Source organism: Bombyx mori, chromosome 12, assembly GCF_030269925.1.
Source record: "Bombyx mori chromosome 12, ASM3026992v2".
Lineage (NCBI taxonomy): Eukaryota > Metazoa > Arthropoda > Insecta > Lepidoptera > Bombycidae > Bombyx > Bombyx mori.
The window spans coordinates 15,253,941-15,273,901 of NC_085118.1; the positions used below are offsets into that span (position 1 = coordinate 15,253,941).

The 19,961-nt window shown below is 37.0% G+C and overlaps 2 protein-coding genes and 1 long non-coding RNA gene across 5 annotated transcripts in view; 2 read left to right on the plus strand and 1 right to left on the minus strand.

Moving 5' to 3' along the window:
- LOC693032 (chitooligosaccharidolytic beta-N-acetylglucosaminidase) overlaps positions 1–19,961 on the minus strand; it is a 53,710-nt gene that overhangs the window by 32,869 nt on the left and 880 nt on the right. The window contains exon 1 of one of the 3 annotated variants that reach the window (XM_038014418.2): positions 14,421–14,516. The exons of 1 other annotated variant lie outside the window; for it this stretch is intronic. The gene's annotated coding sequence lies outside the window, so the exon portion shown is untranslated. 3 annotated transcript variants of the gene reach the window in all.
- Positions 208–2,716, plus strand: LOC134199884 (uncharacterized). The gene is made up of 3 exons (XR_009974552.1): positions 208–337; positions 1,973–2,128; positions 2,465–2,716. It is a non-coding gene; the product is annotated as an uncharacterized LOC134199884 (long non-coding RNA).
- Positions 14,307–18,488, plus strand: LOC101742930 (general transcription factor IIE subunit 2). Its single transcript, XM_004924675.5, has 6 exons — positions 14,307–14,512; positions 15,245–15,349; positions 16,174–16,336; positions 16,794–16,903; positions 17,331–17,508; positions 18,157–18,488. Exons 1-6 carry the CDS (start codon positions 14,451–14,453, stop codon positions 18,415–18,417), a joined length of 879 nt encoding a protein of 292 aa, XP_004924732.1. The 5' UTR covers positions 14,307–14,450; the 3' UTR covers positions 18,418–18,488.

Genomic DNA, 19,961 nt, shown 5'->3' on the forward strand with positions numbered 1-19,961 from the left:
AAAATATATAAAATACCATGTTTGTTATTAAATGTGTTATTAATCACAATCTATACTTTTCGTTTCCGAAGCTTCAACCTACTTTTAAGGATATCAACTACATCATATTACCATTATTGAATCTAATTAAAATAAATACTGTTTTATTCATGTATGCTCTAATTGTTTTGTTTATTGTTTATAGACGTGGTTGTCATACAATCGTGACAGTATTATAACACGGAAGTTGACTATTTACTATTTAGTCAACCTAAGTTCAGAAATAAACTCTCCAAGAGACAGGCGGTGCCTAGTGTGGAGAGTTTTTAGCAAGCTGTTATGTGTAAACGTTTTCAAGGTTAATAAATACATTATTAATAAATAAATAAAAAATAGGCTATAAAACATTTAAATATGTATTATAATAGTATGTATTGTAAGTATATTGGTATATAAATCAATTAGTTATACATTTCATATTATATGTAAACGGTATATATCTGTTTATTGTATGTATATATTTTCTATAACAATGTTATTGTCTATAGTACACCACAACATGCCTGATATATTTTATATTTTCCAGAATTTCTGTAAATTAAACGGTTGTCTGGAAGAGATCGCTTTTAGCGATAAAATAGATGAACGCGCCTAACGCGCGACTTCTATGCTATTATCACCGGAAACAAAGTGGTTTTTTTTTTATTGCTTAGATGGGAAGACGAGCTCACAGCCCACCTGGTGTTAAGTGGTTACTGGAGCCCATAGACATCTACAACGTAAATGCGCCACCCATCTTGAGATATAAGTTCTAAGGTCTCAAGTATGGTTACAAAGTCCAGTATAGTTTTTTTTTGATAATTTATTTAAAAAGACGATCATGTGAAATAAATAAACCTATTGAACAAGTTGTGTTCTTCACACGATTTCACCGCGATTGAATCCTTTAATGGAAATCTGCTCAAACCTGCGTCCCTGGTCAATCTTAATGGCCACGCAATCAATTAAATTATCACTTAAGATACCTACATAAAATTTTGGTTTTTTATTGCTTGGACGGGTGGACGAGCTCACAGCCCACCTGGTGTTAAGTGGTTACTAGAGCCCCTAGACATCCGCAACGTAAATGCGCCACCCACCTTGAGATATAAGTTCTAAGGTCTCAAGTATAGTTACATATTATTTATTTTTATTTGGCATAAGATGCTTCGAATTTTAATAAATAAGAATTGCATTTCAGAATGTAATATTTTGATTAGAACAAGCCTTACAAATAGGGCCCGTCATTGCCCGCCAAAATAAGTATGATTTTTTTTGGGCCGACGGTTGAAAAAAATTACAAGTCTTTCTTTAATCATTGAGGGTACACAATCGATGGAGACTATGAGCTATCTTCGATAATTCATTATTTCCAAATATCTGACATCGAGTGCTTAATAAAGCTTTAAATAAATCGAGTTGCCGCCGGATAATTATAATTTATCAGAAAAAAACGATCTGATTTTATTATTATTTATTCGAATAATTATAGAGTTGAATACACTACAATGCATTTACATATTAATATATTTTTACATATACACTACATTATTGTTCAATTAAAAGTTTTATATATACCCGTGGCCTAAATATTATTAACTACATTATCAGGATTCATTCGATTCGCATTGTCGTTAATATTGTGGCAGTGTACCACACCTATGTCAAAACGCAAATTCTTAAATGAACCCGAATATCTATCGTAACCCTACGGACAAACTTCCTACGTTCAAAGAGTAATGTTGCTACTTTCGCCGATACACTTTGTAACTTTAAGCTTTGCATGAGTGTGCACGCGCGCGCGCCATAGTTTAAATTTAGGACTAATTCATGAAATTTTAGAAAGAAAACCCGATATTATTATTAGTAGCCGTCCACTGTCTCTTTGTTTTATATTTTAGTTTCATTGATACAGATTATATGTCATCATTATCATTATCTTACTTTATTTAAGGTAGCGTTCGCATGACCACCAGTGGGATGTTTTAATCTGAGAATGCGACCTCATGGGTCACCGAATGCTAACCGTAACTGAAATGCTCAGAAAGTTAACTTCAATTGCATTAATAGAAGATACTGAAGCTACAGACGAATTATAGGAAAGTAGCAGGTAGTAGCAGTAATAACCACGCAGACTTTTTTATTGTCCTTGTAGGCAGACGAACATACGGCCCACTTGATGGTGAGCGATTACCGCTGCCCATGGACTTCAGCAATGCCAGGGGCAGAGCCAACCCGCTGCCTGCGTGAAAATTGTAGATATTTTAAAATTGTTGCCCTCAAAAATCAAAGTCTTGAAACATACATTGCTATGTATGTACATATATTGTTTATAGATTATATGAATGATTTTACCCTGTTTTATAACACAAGGTTCGCGAGGCAATGTAACCGCGCTACCATCAGTACTAGCATTCTAGTTATAAATACGACCTAATGTGTCCAGATGAATACCGGTGTACTGTCGTGAACGCCTATTGGATCCATCTCCGGATATAAAAAATATTTTAAAATCTTTGAAAGACAGTATTAGTTAAGAATAAAATAAAATAAAATTGGAAAAACGAAGAGCAATAGACGATAAAATTCAAATGACAATCTAGATAAGATTAAGAAGAGATTATCTGTAGAACAAAAAATATGTCAAAACTTTTTGAATTTGGAAAGAAAATTAAATATGTATTAACAAACAAAAAAATCGTTTTTTTTTTAAACAAGAAAAAAATGCTTTGTAAAGTTTCACGTATACAACACAATGTTAAATTATTTATTTATTACGCACAATGAAGTGTTTGAAATTACTCACAGGAGCCTTAAACGCGTCCGTGCCGAGCTGCGAAGGCCGATACAGTGTCGGCCCGATACGAACCAACCATACAGGACAGAATTAATGCTATTTGCCAACAACGAGAGAAACTTGTTTTTGTCAACCACAAACCATACTAACAGCACACCTACTGAGCTAAAAAAAAAAAAATTTAACAAAAGTCTGCGCATATTGAATCTTAAACGCCAGATTGGGCGTTTTGAATCAAACTTTCTGCGAATGTTATTAAAGGATTAACGGGAAACACGCTACAACTGATAATGCGGAAATATTAAAGCACATTTTAAAATTACGTACTTATTGTACAACTCTAATAACGTTTAATATTCTTTAATAACATTTCACAGATTTAATAACAATTGTACCAGCCTGATTTAGCTATAACCGTTTATTGCAGCGCTTTTTTTGTATCCAATCTCCTTTGTAGTGATGAAAACAATAATTATTTTCGTATTGACTGTAACAGCGCAATAATGTACCTGTATGCAGGATTTAAGTCGTTCACCCCTTCCTCTAAATAACGAAAAAAAAAAGAAACAAAGTTTTCTTAACATTAGTACGAGTCTGAGCTTCATTTTTACGAGCTGCAGAGCCAAAATCGAACAATAACTTAATTCTTTTTTTTTTCATTAACAAAAAGGTCATTTACTCTTATTTTGAATTAAAAGGAAAAAGGGCAAAACTGCTAGGTACTAAAGTTTTGCGGGTGCGATTCAGACACTGGTCTGATGTCAAGCGGAAAGTTAATGGAATGTCAAGAAGGTATATGATAATTAATATATCATTAATCGGTACAAACGACAGCGCAATAGTTGACAACATCTTGAAATTAAAAATAACTAGAATTTAAAACTAATACAATGAAAAATTTAAGTATTTTTTTCATACCTAATCGTTGGTAGCCTAAGGGGCTATTTCAACTTACGCAACTTTTTTTACTGATGGTAGGACCTCTTGTGAGTCCGCACGGGTAGGTACCACCACCCCGCCTACCACCACCACGACGAATGATTACAACTCTTGATTGTGGGAGTACCGGATACATTAACTAATCAGTAAAGAGGTTACTTAGATTATATAAGTATCATCACTGTGTACCTACAGCGAATGAACCAAAAAGCTGGTTGTGGTCTAGTTTTAAATAATGAAATTTAATTTTAATGAAATAATGAAAGTTTGACGACTTTATATCATACATTATACGTTTTTTAAGTATTTTAAATTAATAAGATAAAGGTGAAATTCATCAAGCTTTCTTGTAGTTGGATTGTTAGTACGAAATTCACAAAAAAAAATCGTAGCTGCCTACGGGATTTGAATACAGACACAGTGGCAGCACTGAATACGCGCACACTAGGCGTCTAGACCACGACGATCTCAACACGGATTTCCTCCCGGATTAGGAGGAGAAATCTCACACCCCCGATCACCCTCTTCGGCCAACTCATACCCTGGGCCAGGAAGGTCAAGTACCTGGGTGTCACCTTGGATGCATCCATGACATACCGCCCACATTTAAAATCAGTCCGCGACCGTGCCGCGTTTATTCTCGGCAGACTCTACCCCATGATTTGTAAGCGGAGTAAAATGTCCCTTCGGAACAAGGTGACACTTTGCAAAACTTGCATAAGGAAAGAACTTTACCCAAGTGTTTTTTATAAATATCATAACTGCACGAAACCTAGCAATGAACTTTTCATTAATTATATTAGCAGCCTTATCTTCATTACCTATAATATATTATTATATCAAATATCGCCTCTTTGATTAAGAATTCCAAATTAAAGGGGAATGCCCATTTTAGGCCCAAAGCGGACAATAGATTAGAGAAAAAATACTTAGTGCATTAATTTTGTCATAAATAAATATGCATTTACTTTCTTCCAAATAAGCGCCACTACAGTTTACAATAAGTAGTTTAAAAAAAGTAACTCTATTGAAAAAACAAGATTTTAATTTTTGCGGGGAAAATATTGCCAGCATCAAAACCTTTTACGTATTAATAAACATTTTAAGTATATAAAAAAACATATAAATAAATCATTTTAAGTATTATCATTAATCAATCGATTTTAATCGATTATAAGCACTTATATAACATCAAAGACATACCCATTGGACTTTAACTTGTTACTATACTTGAAACCTTAGAATTTATATCTCAAGGTGGGTGGCGCATTTACGTTGTAGATGTTTCTGGGCTCCAGTAACCACTTAACACCAGGGTGGCTGTGAGATCGTCCACCCACCTAAGTAATAAAAAAAAAAAAAGTGTGTGTGTCCGCTCCGACGCACGACTGGAGTTTACTGGATATAAAAAATTAAACGAAACAATACGAGAAATAGTTCTATATTACGACAACACGATACACTACAGATTATTAACAAATTAACGAGACACAAAACAAACGACTAACAAATATATGAAAATACAATAATGAGAGAAACGCGCGATCAGTACGAGGCTTTGTGGCGGACTGCCGGCGCAGCAGCCCGGCGTCACCTGCGATAGCGCATTTCGTGTGACATGCGCAATCAGGCGCATAACGCATTTCGTGTGACATGCTAGTACGATTTTGGTCCCCATAATTTTCATACCCCGGGCCTATATATGTAAATCGATTCTAAAGGAGTAAACTCCAAAAAAGTGTGTGTGTCCGCTCCGACGCACGACTGGAGTTTACTGGATATAAAAAATTAAACGAAACAATACGAGAAATAGTTCTATATTACGACAACACGATACACTACAGATTATTAACAAATTAACGAGACACAAAACAAACGACTAACAAATATATGAAAATACAATAATGAGAGAAACGCGCGATCAGTACGAGGCTTTGTGGCGGACTGCCGGCGCAGCAGCCCGGCGTCACCTGCGATAACGCATTTCGTGTGACATGCGCAATCAGGCGCATAACGCATTTCGTGTGACATGCTAGTACGATTTTGGTCCCCATAATTTTCATACCCCGGGCCTATATATGTAAATCGATTCTAAAGGAGTAAACTCCAAATATTACTTGTATTGTTATTTAAATATGTACAACTAAAACAAAAACATAAAAAATAAAAAATAATGTGTACTCGTAAAAAAAATATTAAGAAATAAATCAATTATCGGTTATTTAAAAAAATGATCGATATATGAATTTCATGTAATTATTTTTCTTTATACTGACAACACTGATTTTAATCCGACCAAATCTGACTGACTGACACTTCGCTTGCTGCTTGTATATAGTGTATAATCTATGCTACTTGTGCTTGCGTTCAAAATGGATGTGTTTTGATTTTTCTTCGATTTATTTTGCTTTTATCAATAACGTTTCATACTACGACTGAAAAACATCGTGTGAATTGTGGTTTTAACCTGACCGAGATTTAAAACCGTGTATATGCTCTCCTATGCTATTTTTAGATGATTTACTAATTGTGTATGAAGATGAAGAAAATATAGATATTTAAAGAAGTATGTGTGATTTTTATACCCTAATAACTACAATTGGATAAAAATATATTAGGAACATCTTAAACATTCGAAAAAGAAAAGTTCTTAAAGTATAGTAATCGGCAAACTTCTTGAGCAAATGACCTTGACTGCGCAGAACCGAATTTTAGATCACTTTGGTGGTGAGGGTGAGGCGCGACGGCAGGGGAAATCGTATCGAGCGCGTTATTGGTAGATCAGTCGAGCCTTGCGTCCCGCACCGCGCCCTCATTCCGCTTGCTCCCAAAAGTACGCTTGCGTACAGTGGAAAGTCTATCGTTATTAATCGTTAAGTTATTTGTTATAATTGCTTGTGGACTTTGTTGCCATTGCTATTTGTTGAGTGTTTGTTGATTTTTTATAAAACATACACTATGCCGTGACAAACTGGTGTAGTACTTAAAAGAAAGGGTAGAAAATTTGTGTACGATGTATATTGCTTCATTATAAAACAGGGGAAGAATGATATGGAAAAATTAAAACAGACTTCGGAAGCAACAAAAACATCAGCGAGTACTGTTAGGTGCATTATTAACGAAGCTAAAGGCTCTGGCTTGCTCGCCGTGTTTCGGACTCCGGGTAAGAAAAGATCAGGGAAGAAGAAAGTTACCGGAATGGATAGTTTCGTTCAATCTGTAATAAAAAGATGTAATCATAATAACTACATAACAAGCAGCGAAACTCCGTACCGTAGAAAGGCTTCGAAAAATTTAAAGAAGATATAAATTGTAATGGCTCGGAATGAAGCTTAGGACGAATTATGAAAGAGCTAGGCTTCAGATGGAAGAAAAGAACAGAAAATAATCGGAAGCTGGTAAATGAAAAAAGTAACATTCGATTACTACGAATCGAATATCTTCAAAAAATAATTAATTATAGACAAAAAAGAAGACCGAATCGACCGAGTTGTAAACTACGCCGATGAGCCCTATGTCGACTCATCACGATGGTAGCGACTCGGGTGATGAAAACAGTGATGATGATGATGGTCAAGAAGAAAAAAAAATTGCAAATACCAGCTTCGCTTCAACTGAACCAAGACCTGGCAACAGCTCTAGTTTTGACTTAATAGAAGGAATATCTATTTTACCCCAAGATTAAATTATTACAATTATTAACCTATATGTTTTGTTGATGTTCTAATAAATATATAAATAAATACATATGTTGATTTTAATAATTTAATAGCATTATGACGCAGAATAAGTAATGTTTTTGCACGTGAGTGTACCATGCGCAAACTTACCCCCACTACGTCAATAAATGCTCAAGAAGTTTGCCGGTTATTATATTTATATAGAAAATTAACCTCAAAACGAGTTTTTATTTTTAATTTTTTATAATAGTGGCGTCAATTTCAATATATTTTTTAGATATCTAATACATTTAAGAATTTGAATCAGTCCATTTTTATAGTAATATTTGATGTCCACCTTGGGCCTAGCACACTATGGAGAGTGGGCATTCCCCTTTATAAATTCATTTAGCTGGTACATTTCAGTTTTGAAAACCGTCATTCATTTATTTTTTCCTCGTTATTTTTTCTTTGGCGTCGCTTATTACCGCACAATGGAAAACATGAAATATCGGTTTTTTTATTTTTATTTTTTTTATTGCCTGGATGTGTGGACGAGCTCGCAGCCCACCTGGTTTTAAGTGATTACTGGAACCCATAGACATCTACAACGTAAATGCGCCACACACCTTGAGATATAAGTTCTAAGGTCTCAGTATAGTTACAACGGCTGGCCCACCCTTCAAACCGAAACGCATTACTGCTTCACGGCAGAAATAGGCGGGGCGGTGGTACCCACCCGTGCGGACTCACAAGAGGTCCTACCAGCAGTAAGATATTTACGAGTACGAGTTCTACCGTGGCACCAGTGCTGAAGAAACAGCTCGAAGGATTAATGATGTGTACGGCGCTGACGTCGCAAAAGAGACCACGGTACGTTTTTGGTTTCACCGTTTTCGTTCTGGAAATTTCGACCTTCAGAACCAACTCCGGCCAGAGACCAAGGTGGAAAATGAAAAATTAAAGTCTATTGTGGAAGCGGACCCATCACAATGCCCTTCAGAGATAGCTGCATGCTTCGGTGTAAGTGATGAAACTGTATTTAATCCACCTGAAGCAAATCGGGAAAGTAAAAAAAATTGAACGATGGGTAAACACCTCATGAATTGAGTGAAGTTGCAAACACGCGTCGACTGCTGTGTTACTTTGCTCAACCGACACAATAATGAAAGGATCTTAACTCGAATCATTACTTGTGATGAAAAGTGGATACTGTACGATAATCGGAAGCGCTCGTCGCAATGGCTGAACCCTGGAGACCCAGCCAAATCCTGCCCTAAACGAAAAATTGACTCATAAAAAGTTACTTGTAAGTATTTGGTGGACTAGGGCCAGTGTCGTTCACTACAGCATTCTAAAATCTGGCCAAACGATTACGGCAGATATCTATTGTCAGCAAATGCAAACCATGAAGGAAGAACTAGCTGCTAAGCAACCGAGATTGGTCAATCGCTCTAGGCCACTGCTGCTTCACGACAACGCAAGACCACACACTGCACAACAAACAACCACTAAGTTAGATGAGCTACAATTGAAATGTCTGCGACATCCACCGTAATCCCCGGATCTTGCTCCAACTGATTACCATTTTGTTCCGGAATTTGGACAACTTCTTACAAGGAAAAAAATTCAACTCCGATGCGGCAGTTTAAACTGCCTTTAAATAATTTATTGATTCGCGCCCCCATGGTTTTTTTAGTAAATGGATCAATGAACCACTTACGAGATGGCAAAAGCGCATAGATAACAACGGTGCATACTTTGATTAATTAAAACAATTTTACAAAAAAAAATTGATTTTATATCCCTCCCGTACAAAACGCCAATTTCATATCTCATATCTCTTAGTCATCTTTAATGAAATAAAATAATAAGGATATCTGAACCTTTACATTGGAGCATTTTCGCGTTATTCACTATTTTTTAGAGCTGAAAAGCTCGACCCAAACATAACCTAAGAATGTTTCCCATCTCAAGGAAAGTGGGTACATATTGTCGTTTATAAAAATCGGCACAGTCGTTAGTATTATACTTCAGTCTCATTTGTAAAAGATTTAACATACGTAACTGAAGACAAGACAATACTTCTTCTAGGTATGAATCAAGGGAATATAGTACCATTAGTTAATAAGCTAAGAACAATTTACATATCATTCAAGTAAACACTTTTTGGACACTCAAGTGTTCTATTTTAATATTAATATTATTTAAACTATAACGTTAAGTCGTTGACCAAACAAGAAATCTAAAATTTTATGTTGAACTCCGCTATTGAAGCCAATGATATTTAATATGTATGTATAAAAGATCATTAATTGAAGCCAAAATTTTTGGAAAACGTACAATTTTGACAGCACGTAAGGTTCCTTTGACTTGCAAAAGTTTGAAATACGTCTGTGGCGTTTTATTATGCGTAAGCCGGAACGCACGAGATGTGGGAAAAAGAATATAGTCTGTGACAATACCTTTTTACCGCCAAAATATGAAAAACAAAAATAATTTATAATGTGATAATAACCAATTTAATGTAATTACTTTATGCCGCTACAACAATAAAATTTATATTGTTCCAACTGTGGTGTTAATTACATAAAACACAACCAGGCGAAATAAAGAAGGGACTCTATATGAACTCCCTCATTGGTGACCCCGACGTGCTCGATCGTTACAAATAAAGATCGAGTAGAAACCATATACACTTGGCGCAGCATCCAGACAAGGTCGAGTACAAACTATATACACCTGGCACAGCATTCAGGCAAGATCGTCTACAAACCATATACACTTGGCGCAGCATCGCCGCGCACAGCAGAGTGATCAAGTACAAGCGGTTAAACACCTGGTGCGGCATTCCACAACATGGAACTTATCTTCTTTTTTTTGTGTTTTCTGATTAACTCAGTGAAGTGTTTTATATATTTTTATTTTTTTTTATTTTAATCTTAATACTTCTTCATATTCTCCGCCTATACTGTAACTTTAATTTTGTTACATAATTGCATATATAACAGCTTTGTCTTTGTCGACATAAAAAAAACAAGAAAAACAAAATTTTAATTTAATTTAAAGGTTCCTTTTGTAACAATAGTTAATCATATTTTGTTAACGGGCCTTCATTGCTCCGCCAATTCATTGTATAACATTGTAGTTAATAATAATATTAAGGTATTATTGTACGATTAGTAGTAAGGAAATATTTGTTTTTACGAGGCAAAATAAGTACAGTTTTAGGTTTTATCTACATGAATGCTTTAGAGTAAATAGTCACGAAATGTAAGTCGGTGCTAACATCACATCTGTATTTAACTAATTTATATTTTCTTGTTTACTATAATTTTATTTCATTGTTTTACTGTGTCTCTTATAGTCAGTATTTTGCCATCTTTTACCATTATCATTAATTTTCAATTTCCTCTTTACTTATTATTATTATTATTATTTTTTAAGTTGTTACATTGTATAAATGCTTATTTTTAATTTTTTTACAATTGTAAACGTAGTGTTCAATAATGGAGGCAAACGAACAATTAGTAAGAGAAGAAAATACACTGTTACTACAACAAAATGCCATCCTAAAGGCTGAGTTACAAAAACTTAAAATGCAAGGCATTGATAAAACGGACCCACCCCCCACAGACCCATTATTTCCTCAACCTACCTCAGTATGCAGAGTAGCCATAAAACTTCCTCCCTTCTGGCCTGATCGGCCTGCAATTTGGTTTGCTCAGGTAGAGGCACAATTCTCGATTTCAGGCATCTCCGCTGACCTGACTAAATTTAACTACGTGATTGCTCAGTTAGATACCCGAGTTATTGGGGAGGTAGAAGACATTATTCTCCAACCACCACCAGAGGACAAATATGGTCGCCTCAAATCCGAGTTGATCCGTAGGTTGTCCACGTCTGAGGAGCAACGTGTCAGGCAACTTGTCAGTGATGTTGAGTTGGGTGACCGCCGTCCTTCGCAGTTTTTACGTCATCTTAGATCATTGGCAGGAAACACCCTCACTGATGAAAATTTGCTTCGCCAGCTATGGATGCGTCGCCTCCCACAACATCTCCAAGCAATTTTGGCCGCCCAATCAGAACTCTCGCTGGACAAAGTCGCTGAGCTAGCGGACAAAATTTTGGAAGTTTCGCCTGGTATGGTCGCACCTCATTCATCTGCTGTTTTCTCAGCAAGCACGTCTGCCGTCTCACCCCCTTCGTTAGAAGATATCACACGGCGTCTGGATGAGGTCACGCGTCAGCTTGCTGTGCTTACTGCAGAGCGCGGTAGAAATAGGACCCGGGATTTCTCAAACCAGCGACGACGCTCACAAACGCCTGGTAAGCTTCAAATGTGCTTTTACCATAGGAAATTTAATACTAAAGCTGTTAAGTGTATTCAACCATGTACCTGGACGCCGCCGCCACCTTCGGAAAACGACAAAAGCAGTCAATGATGGCGACGTCTGACTGCTTAAAGGAGAGTCGCCGATTATTTGTCACCGAAAGTGCAACCAAGCGCCGTTTTTTAATAGACACAGGCTCTGACCTCTCCTGTTACCCATACCAGTGGTTAGCAAATAAGCCGGCACGTTCAAACTATACGTTAGCGGCTGCCAATGGTAGTGAGATACGCACTTTTGGTCACATAGAAATGGCGCTTAATTTGGGGCTACGCCGCACATTTCAATGGCGATTTATTATCGCTGACGTCAACACCGCCATCATCGACTCCGATTTTCTGGCGCACTATCGGTTGTTGCCAGATTGTGCCAGCAAGAGACTCGTCGATAGCATTACCGGGTTGTCATGCGTTGCGGCCGTCGCTGTTTTAGACCAGACCAGCGTCAAAGTTGTCTGCGCTCCGTCATCCCAATTTAGTGCACTTCTTGCGGAATTTCCGTCCATTACGAAGCCACCAGGACTTATTCGTGAGCCGAAGCATAACACAGTTCATTATATTTTAACCACTGAGGGCGCCCCAGTCTCTTGTCGTCCTAGACGTCTGGCACCTCAAAAACTTCAAGAGGCCAAAAAGGTTTTTGATGATATGGTACAGTGCGGGACAGCCAGACCTTCGAAAAGTTCGTGGTCTTCTCCACTTCATATGGTCCCTAAGCGCGACGGCACCTGGCGACCCTGCGGCGATTATCGTGCGTTGAATTCACGTACCATACCTGACAGGTACCCAGTTCGCCATATCGGTGACGTTGGCCATAACATATCTGGGTGTAGTATATTTAGTACCATCGACCTCGTTAAGGCATATCAGCAAATTCCTGTTGCGCCTGAGGATATCTGTAAAACCGCCATCATAACACCCTTCGGACTCTACGAATTTAATTACATGACTTTTGGTCTGCGCAACGCAGGCCAAACGTTTCAAAGATTTATAGACGAAGTTGTCCAAGGTCTCGATTTTTGCTCAGCTACATAATCTTAGCCATCCTGGTACTAGATCAACCATTCGATTGATCTCAGACCGTTTCGTGTGGCCTGGCATTGCCAAAGATTGCCGTTATTGGTGCCAAACCTGCGTTGCTTGCCAGCGAAGTAAGGTGACGCGGCATATAAAATCTCCACTTGGACACTTCTCCAGTCCTACGTCTCGACTGAAGCATGTCCATATTGACATCATAGGCCCTCTTCCATCTTGTTCTGACTTCCAATACTGCCTGACTGCTGTGGATCGCTACACTCGATGGCCCGAAGTTTGGCCTATGCACGGAATAACAGCAGAAGAAGTGGCGAGCACCTTTGTAGCCGGTTGGATTGCTCGATTCGGAGTACCTGCTGTCATCACTACCGACCAGGGACGACAGTTCGAGTCGGACCTTTTCAGACGCCTTACTAATTTATGTGGTACTAAACGTATACGCACTACTAGTTACCACCCTTGTGCCAATGGGCTCGTGGAGCGCATGCATAGACAATTAAAGGCCTCTCTGATGTGTTATGATGATTCGTGGTTGAATGCATTACCTTTGGTCTTATTAGGAATGCGTTCGGCTTTTAAAGAAGATCTACAAGCAACAGTAGCGGAATTGCTTTACGGAGAAACATTAACGCTTCCAGGGGAACTGTTAGTACCTCCCGGTCCTTCTGGCTTCGAGGACCCGACGGATTTTGTCGTAAAGTTAAGACAGCGTATGTCTAAATTGCGTCCCACTCCATGTTCCTCACACACTAAACCATCACCTTTCATATTTAAAAATCTTTCCACCGCCTCTCATGTAATGCTCAGGGAGGATTCGGTTAGACGTTCAATGCAACCACCTTACTCTGGTCCTCATAGAGTTATATCTAGAGCCGAGGACGGAAAAACGTGGTCGATTGATGTAAAAGGGAAACAGGTGACGGTCAGTGTCGACAGAATTAAGCCAGCTTTCGTCGAGCATTCTTTAGTAGATCTCGTTCCAGCACCAGCACCGCGGGTTTCTGTGCCTCAACCAGCGCAACCGGATGCTACTAATGTCCCTTCATGTCCACTCGTGCCTTCGGCACCTCTAACTGCTACTCCTACGCATACACCTCAATATACCACCCGATCAGGTCGCAGAGTCCACTTCTCCAAACCTTTCGACCTATGATATTTTTTTCTCTTTTTCTGCGGATTCTCCTTCTCCGTAGGGGGGTGGTGTGGCGTTTTATTATGCGTAAGCCGGAACGCACGAGATGTGGGAAAAAGAATATAGTCTGTGACAATACCTTTTTACCGCCAAAATATGAAAAACAAAAATAATTTATAATGTGATAATAACCAATTTAATGTAATTACTTTATGCCGCTACAACAATAAAATTTATATTGTTCCAACTGTGGTGTTAATTACATAAAACACAACCAGGCGAAATAAAGAAGGGACTCTATATGAACTCCCTCACGTCATTTGTCAAAGATGGTCATATGTCACATGTCAAATTGCTCAAACCGGATTTTAAAGAAACAGGATTTGGAAGTGGAAAATAGACTACATTACAACAGCAATTAAACAAAATACTAATACAATTGATACGTACTTTTAGTGATTGTGTTTAAAAGACGAAAATATGGACCCGGCGCTCTTACGGGAACGGGAAGCGTTTAAAAAGAAGGCACTTGCGACCCCGAGGTCTGTTACATTATTTTTAACTAAACTATTCGCTAGTCCACAACAATGATTGGAGACATACTGGCATCCATCGCACACTTTCTCTGTCACTCACGTAGCCCATACAATTACTATCAATTCACTTCCTTGTGGCAATATTCATTACTGAGTCATTATATAAAGTTATGAATGGAAATATGTGTTTCGAAATACTAAATGAGTAGAAATGTGAACAAATCACTTGTGCAGAGAAAAGTAGAAGATTTAAATGTTAATAAGATATAATATCTTTCCTAATTTAATAGCAGCCAATATTCTAGATAAATATGATCAAGGCACAGGCCCTATTTTTTTAAAGATTATATTGACTGGCATGCCCTAGGTAAATTAGAATACAATGGAAAATGTTTCATTTAATTTAAAGTAATGAATTTTTTCAAAGAATCTGATCAAGCTGACAGCCCACATTATGTTAAGTGATTACCTGAGCCCCTAGATATAATGTGAATGTCACCAATTGTTTTGAAACATGATTTTTATCTAAAATGCTACTTCATCTTATAATCCATTTATGAAAACGTGTTAGAAATGTTTTGCCGTGGAAAAAATTATACAGGTCTATGGTATTTGAATACCAGCATAGTCACACTTGATAAAAGTACACTTTACATGAGCTATAGTTCAACCCATCGAAAGGTTACTGTCAAATTAGAACGAAACAAAATTAATAAAGTATTATTCTTTTCTCTTCAGCATTGAAAAAAAGAAAAGGGATGACTCTGAATTCAAAGATGACAGCAAAAAGAAATCGAAATCATCCAGCTCAGTCAGCTCCGGACCAAAGCTTGATGCTAGTAAGTAAGTAAAGGCTAGGGCAACATAATTAATAATTTAAAATATTCTGTTATCAAAATAACTATTGAATTTACATAGTTACTGTGTTCCGCATAAACAAATATGTGCATCATTTACTAATGCTATTTTCATTAATAAACTAGAAATCACATTTAGTTTTATCTTTTGACTAGGTCAAATTACTATATCAGCAATATCTATTCATGACATCAGTACCATTGCTTCCCATAATTTATTATGCTTTATAGGTAATTTTAATCGCCAATTCTATTAAATAATACTAATAAACTTTTTATAGCAATATCAACTTTTGAATAAAAAAAATTAGAAAAAGCCTTTGGAAAAAAAATTATGAAAAATAAAAAACACAGGATTTATTTGGAATTCGAAAATTTATATTATGATAGCCTTGATACAGGCTATATGTAGCGAGCTTTTTATTGTTAAAAAAATAATTTATCATTTAGTGTATTTGCTAAAATCTTATAAAATATATAAAAAAGAATTGATCATATTTAGTGCTACAATGGATAAAATATTGAGATAGAGCATATAGATACCAGTTCTTTCTCTGTTTGACAACTCTCCCTTTTATTTAATTTAGTAGCTATTAAAGAGCTTTTGTGTTATCAGAAAACAGTTCTAGATTTTTTTTTATATCACTAAGTAACGAAACAAAAGGGAAAATTTAATACTAAATTGAATCTAAACCTTGAGGTGTCAATGATTATGGTCGAATTTAGATCAATAAGCAAACACTAATAATATTATTTTTTGTTATATTATAATTATTGGTTAAATCTGTGATTGATCATCATCCTTTTCAGTTACAAGACTATGACTGGCAGCTCGTCCTATCGCTTTGGTGTGCTAGCGCGTATTGTACGGCATATGAGAGCAAGGCATCAAGATGGAGATGACCATCCACTGTCTTTAGATGAGATTTTAGATGAGACAAATCAATTGGATGTCGGAAATAAAATAAAACAGGTATCTTTTAATAAGTATTGAAATAATAAATAAATTACCTCAATAATAATTACAACAACACACACATTTTCTTATAGCTGATGATAAATGCAATTTTTATTTTATTACTAAGTCTAATGTGCTCACGAACCACCTGGTGTTAAGCAGTTACTGGAGTATATAGACATGAGTTCTAAATCTCACTTTTATATTGCTTATGCTTCAGTAAAGAAATAGGCAGTGTGGTTATATCTACCCCTGCATGCTCACAAGACACCCTATTAACACTAACTGTATCTACATAATGTATAAAAATAATCATGAGTAATTACTTTAGGAAAATGATGGCATTAATTACAGTATTATTATACCCCAGCACACAAGTACCACAACACCCAAATTGATTAAAATGCTTTTTATAAATAATATTCTATTTTAATTGATTTCTCTTTTATAACCTGCTGTAAACATTTTCAAGTGGCTACAAACAGAAGCCCTACAGAGCAATCCTAAAATCGAATGCTCTCCGGATGGAAAGTTTAACTTCAAACCGGTTTATAAAATAAAAGATAAAAAATCTTTACTGAGGTACGTATAATATTTTCATTATTTACATAATTCAAATGTAGTAACTAGAAAACGATTTAAAGATCATCACCTGACAAAAATCATATAAATAAAAAGTACTTGTTCAATTTGCATTTCATTTATTGTAGGCAGCGGTTTGGCTCTGCCCCTGGCATTGCTGAAGTCCATGGGCGACGGTAACTACTCACCATCAGGTGGGCCGTATGCCCGTCTGCCCACAAAGGCAATAAAAAAAAAATTGTCTTACTCTTATACACTTTTATTTTAAGCGTGTTGTGTATGTTTGTTTATATGTAATAAATAGAATCTATGAAAGTCATTTTGCCCCCGACTTCAAAATGTCCAATCAACTTAAAAATTTACAAACTCATCAGGACCAACCTCTCTAATATCGATGACCAGTATCAACAATAATTTAATTTTATAGGTTACTTAAGCAACAAGACCTCAAAGGCTTGGGAGGTATATTATTGGAAGATGTTCAAGAGTCGCTGCCTCACTGCGAGAGAGCACTGAAACATTTGGCACAAGAGATTTTGTATATAACAAGGCACACTGATAAAAAGAAAATATTATTCTACAATGATAAGACTGCTACATTAGACGTAAGTAGACGTTGTGGTCTAATTATTTGTAGGGAGCACACTGTGAGCCCGCATAATATATACTATCTCATATTCATAAAATATATTAGAGATTGTTCAGATATAGTATTATCTATGAGCTCCTGCCATTTTCTTGGTTTTAAGCCAAAAATTAATTTTAAGTTCAAAAGATAGATAGAAAGATTGTGAAGTCGTTGTGGCCTTAAGGATAAGACGTCCGGTGCATTCGTATGTAGCGATCGATGCACCGGTGTTGGAATCCCGCAGGCGGGTACCAATTTTTCTAATGAAATACGTACTCAACAAATGTTCACGATTGACTTCCACGGTGAAGGAATAACATCGTGTAATAAAAATCAAACCCGAAAAATTATAATTTGCGTAATTACTGGTGGTAGGACCTCTTGTGAGTCCGCACGGGTAGGTACCACCGCCCCGCCTATTTCTGCCCGTGAAGCAGTAATGCGTTTCGGTTCGAAGGGTGGGGTAGCCGTTGTAACTATACTGAGATCTTAGAACTTATATCTCGAGGTGGGTGGCGCATTTACGTTGTAGATGTCTATGGGCTCCAGTAACCACTTAACACCAGGTGGGCTGTGAGCTCGTCCACTCAATAAAATCAAACCATTAATCTCTTGCAAAATTCAGGTAGATGACGAATTCGTGAAATTATGGCGTGCAACAGCGGTGGACGCGATGGACGACGCGAAGATCGAGGAGTACCTCGAGAAGCAAGGGATCAAATCCATGCAGGATCACGGGCCAAAGAAGATGCTTGCTCCCAAACGGAAGAAGGCCAAGCAGAAGCGTAGACAGTTCAAGAAACCAAGAGACAATGAACATTTGGCCCACGTACTGGAGACGTACGAGGATAACACGCTGACTCAGCAAGGAGTTTCCATTAAATAAACTGTGATTAATTTGTATATTTTCTCATTAGTTGTAAGGCAAACGATGGTGATTAAAAAAAAAGTGGAATATTTGAGTTTTTAAGATTTTCCTTTATGCAAATACCTTAGCTCTTGTCACAAACGAAAATTTAATTAACAATAGACAATAAAATTGAAAACATACATTTCTTTCAGCGAACTCTCCAATTCCAATTTTAAATTCAAAACGGATTGACGACAAGCTTCCCACGCAAAACTGACTCAAATATTTATAAATGTAACACTTTTGTACGTGATTATCACTAGTGGACGGTCTGACGGATGAGCTCTCATCTGATGTTAATTGGTCGCAGGAGCCCATAGACATCAACAACGTAAATTCCGCAGCCCATCTTGAGATATGGGTTCCAAGTCTTAGTTTTTACAGTACACCAGCTGTCCCACCCTTCAATGCAGGATGACAAGACACCCTACTAGGTTTCTAGATTTTTATTTTTTTTCAGGGCGCGAAGACACTACTGGTGGTAGGGCCCCTTGTGAGTCCGCACGAGTAGGTACCACCAGCTTGCTTATTTCTTGAAACAGTAACGCATTTCGGTTTGAAGGGTGGCGCATCCGTTGTACTGTAAAAACAGATTTAGACCACATATGTCGAGGTGGCGGCGTTTACACTTTTGATGTCTATGGGCTCCGGTAACCACTTAACACCAGGTTCACTGTGAGCTCGTCCAACCAGCTATGCATTAAACAAAGTTTCCTTTGCTAATTCATAGGTTGCAGTATCTTAATCCTTGTCATGGCACACGTCGCGACCTTATCACTCATTTAGAATCTGTATTATCAGCGCTTATGAAGCAGAGGCGTGGGAGAGACAATCTAGAGACTATATCTTGACATGAAGCGTATAAATTAGATTTACTTTAAAGATGCTCATATGGACTCTTGGGTTTTATCATCGTTGAATATTATTTGTTCTTGGGATCCCGACCACCATTAACAATACTATTATGAAACCCATCCTAAATTGAACCTTAAAGCCAATAACCATAAAGCTGAGATCTTCGATATCTGAAGTCTCTAATGTTGGACCATTATTATGGTACACAATTATAGGTAAGACACGTTACAGAGATGAGATTCCCTCCATCTGGTATCGCTGTCGCGAATGAAAATTACACTCTGTTTTGACCTCTGCGTTTTATTGAGGGTGGTCATAAAAAATGCAAGTTTTAGTTACATCTATACCTGTAAATAAAATTGGAGTGTTTGTTTATAATATTGAAATAACCGCTTTTTACTACATGCATATATAAATATATATACGGTACGTACAACAACATTTTTTACAATTTTTGTCTCTCTGTCTGTCTGTTTGTTCCGGATAATCTCTGGAACGGCTGGACCGATTTTGGCGGGACTTTCATTAATAGGTAGCTGATGATATAAGGAGTAACTTAGACTACTTTTTTAGACTAGCTTTGCCCCGCGGCGTCACCCGCGTTACGACAATAACCGCGTGTAACATCGCGGGACTCAGCTAGTTAACAATACAAAAAAAAAGCC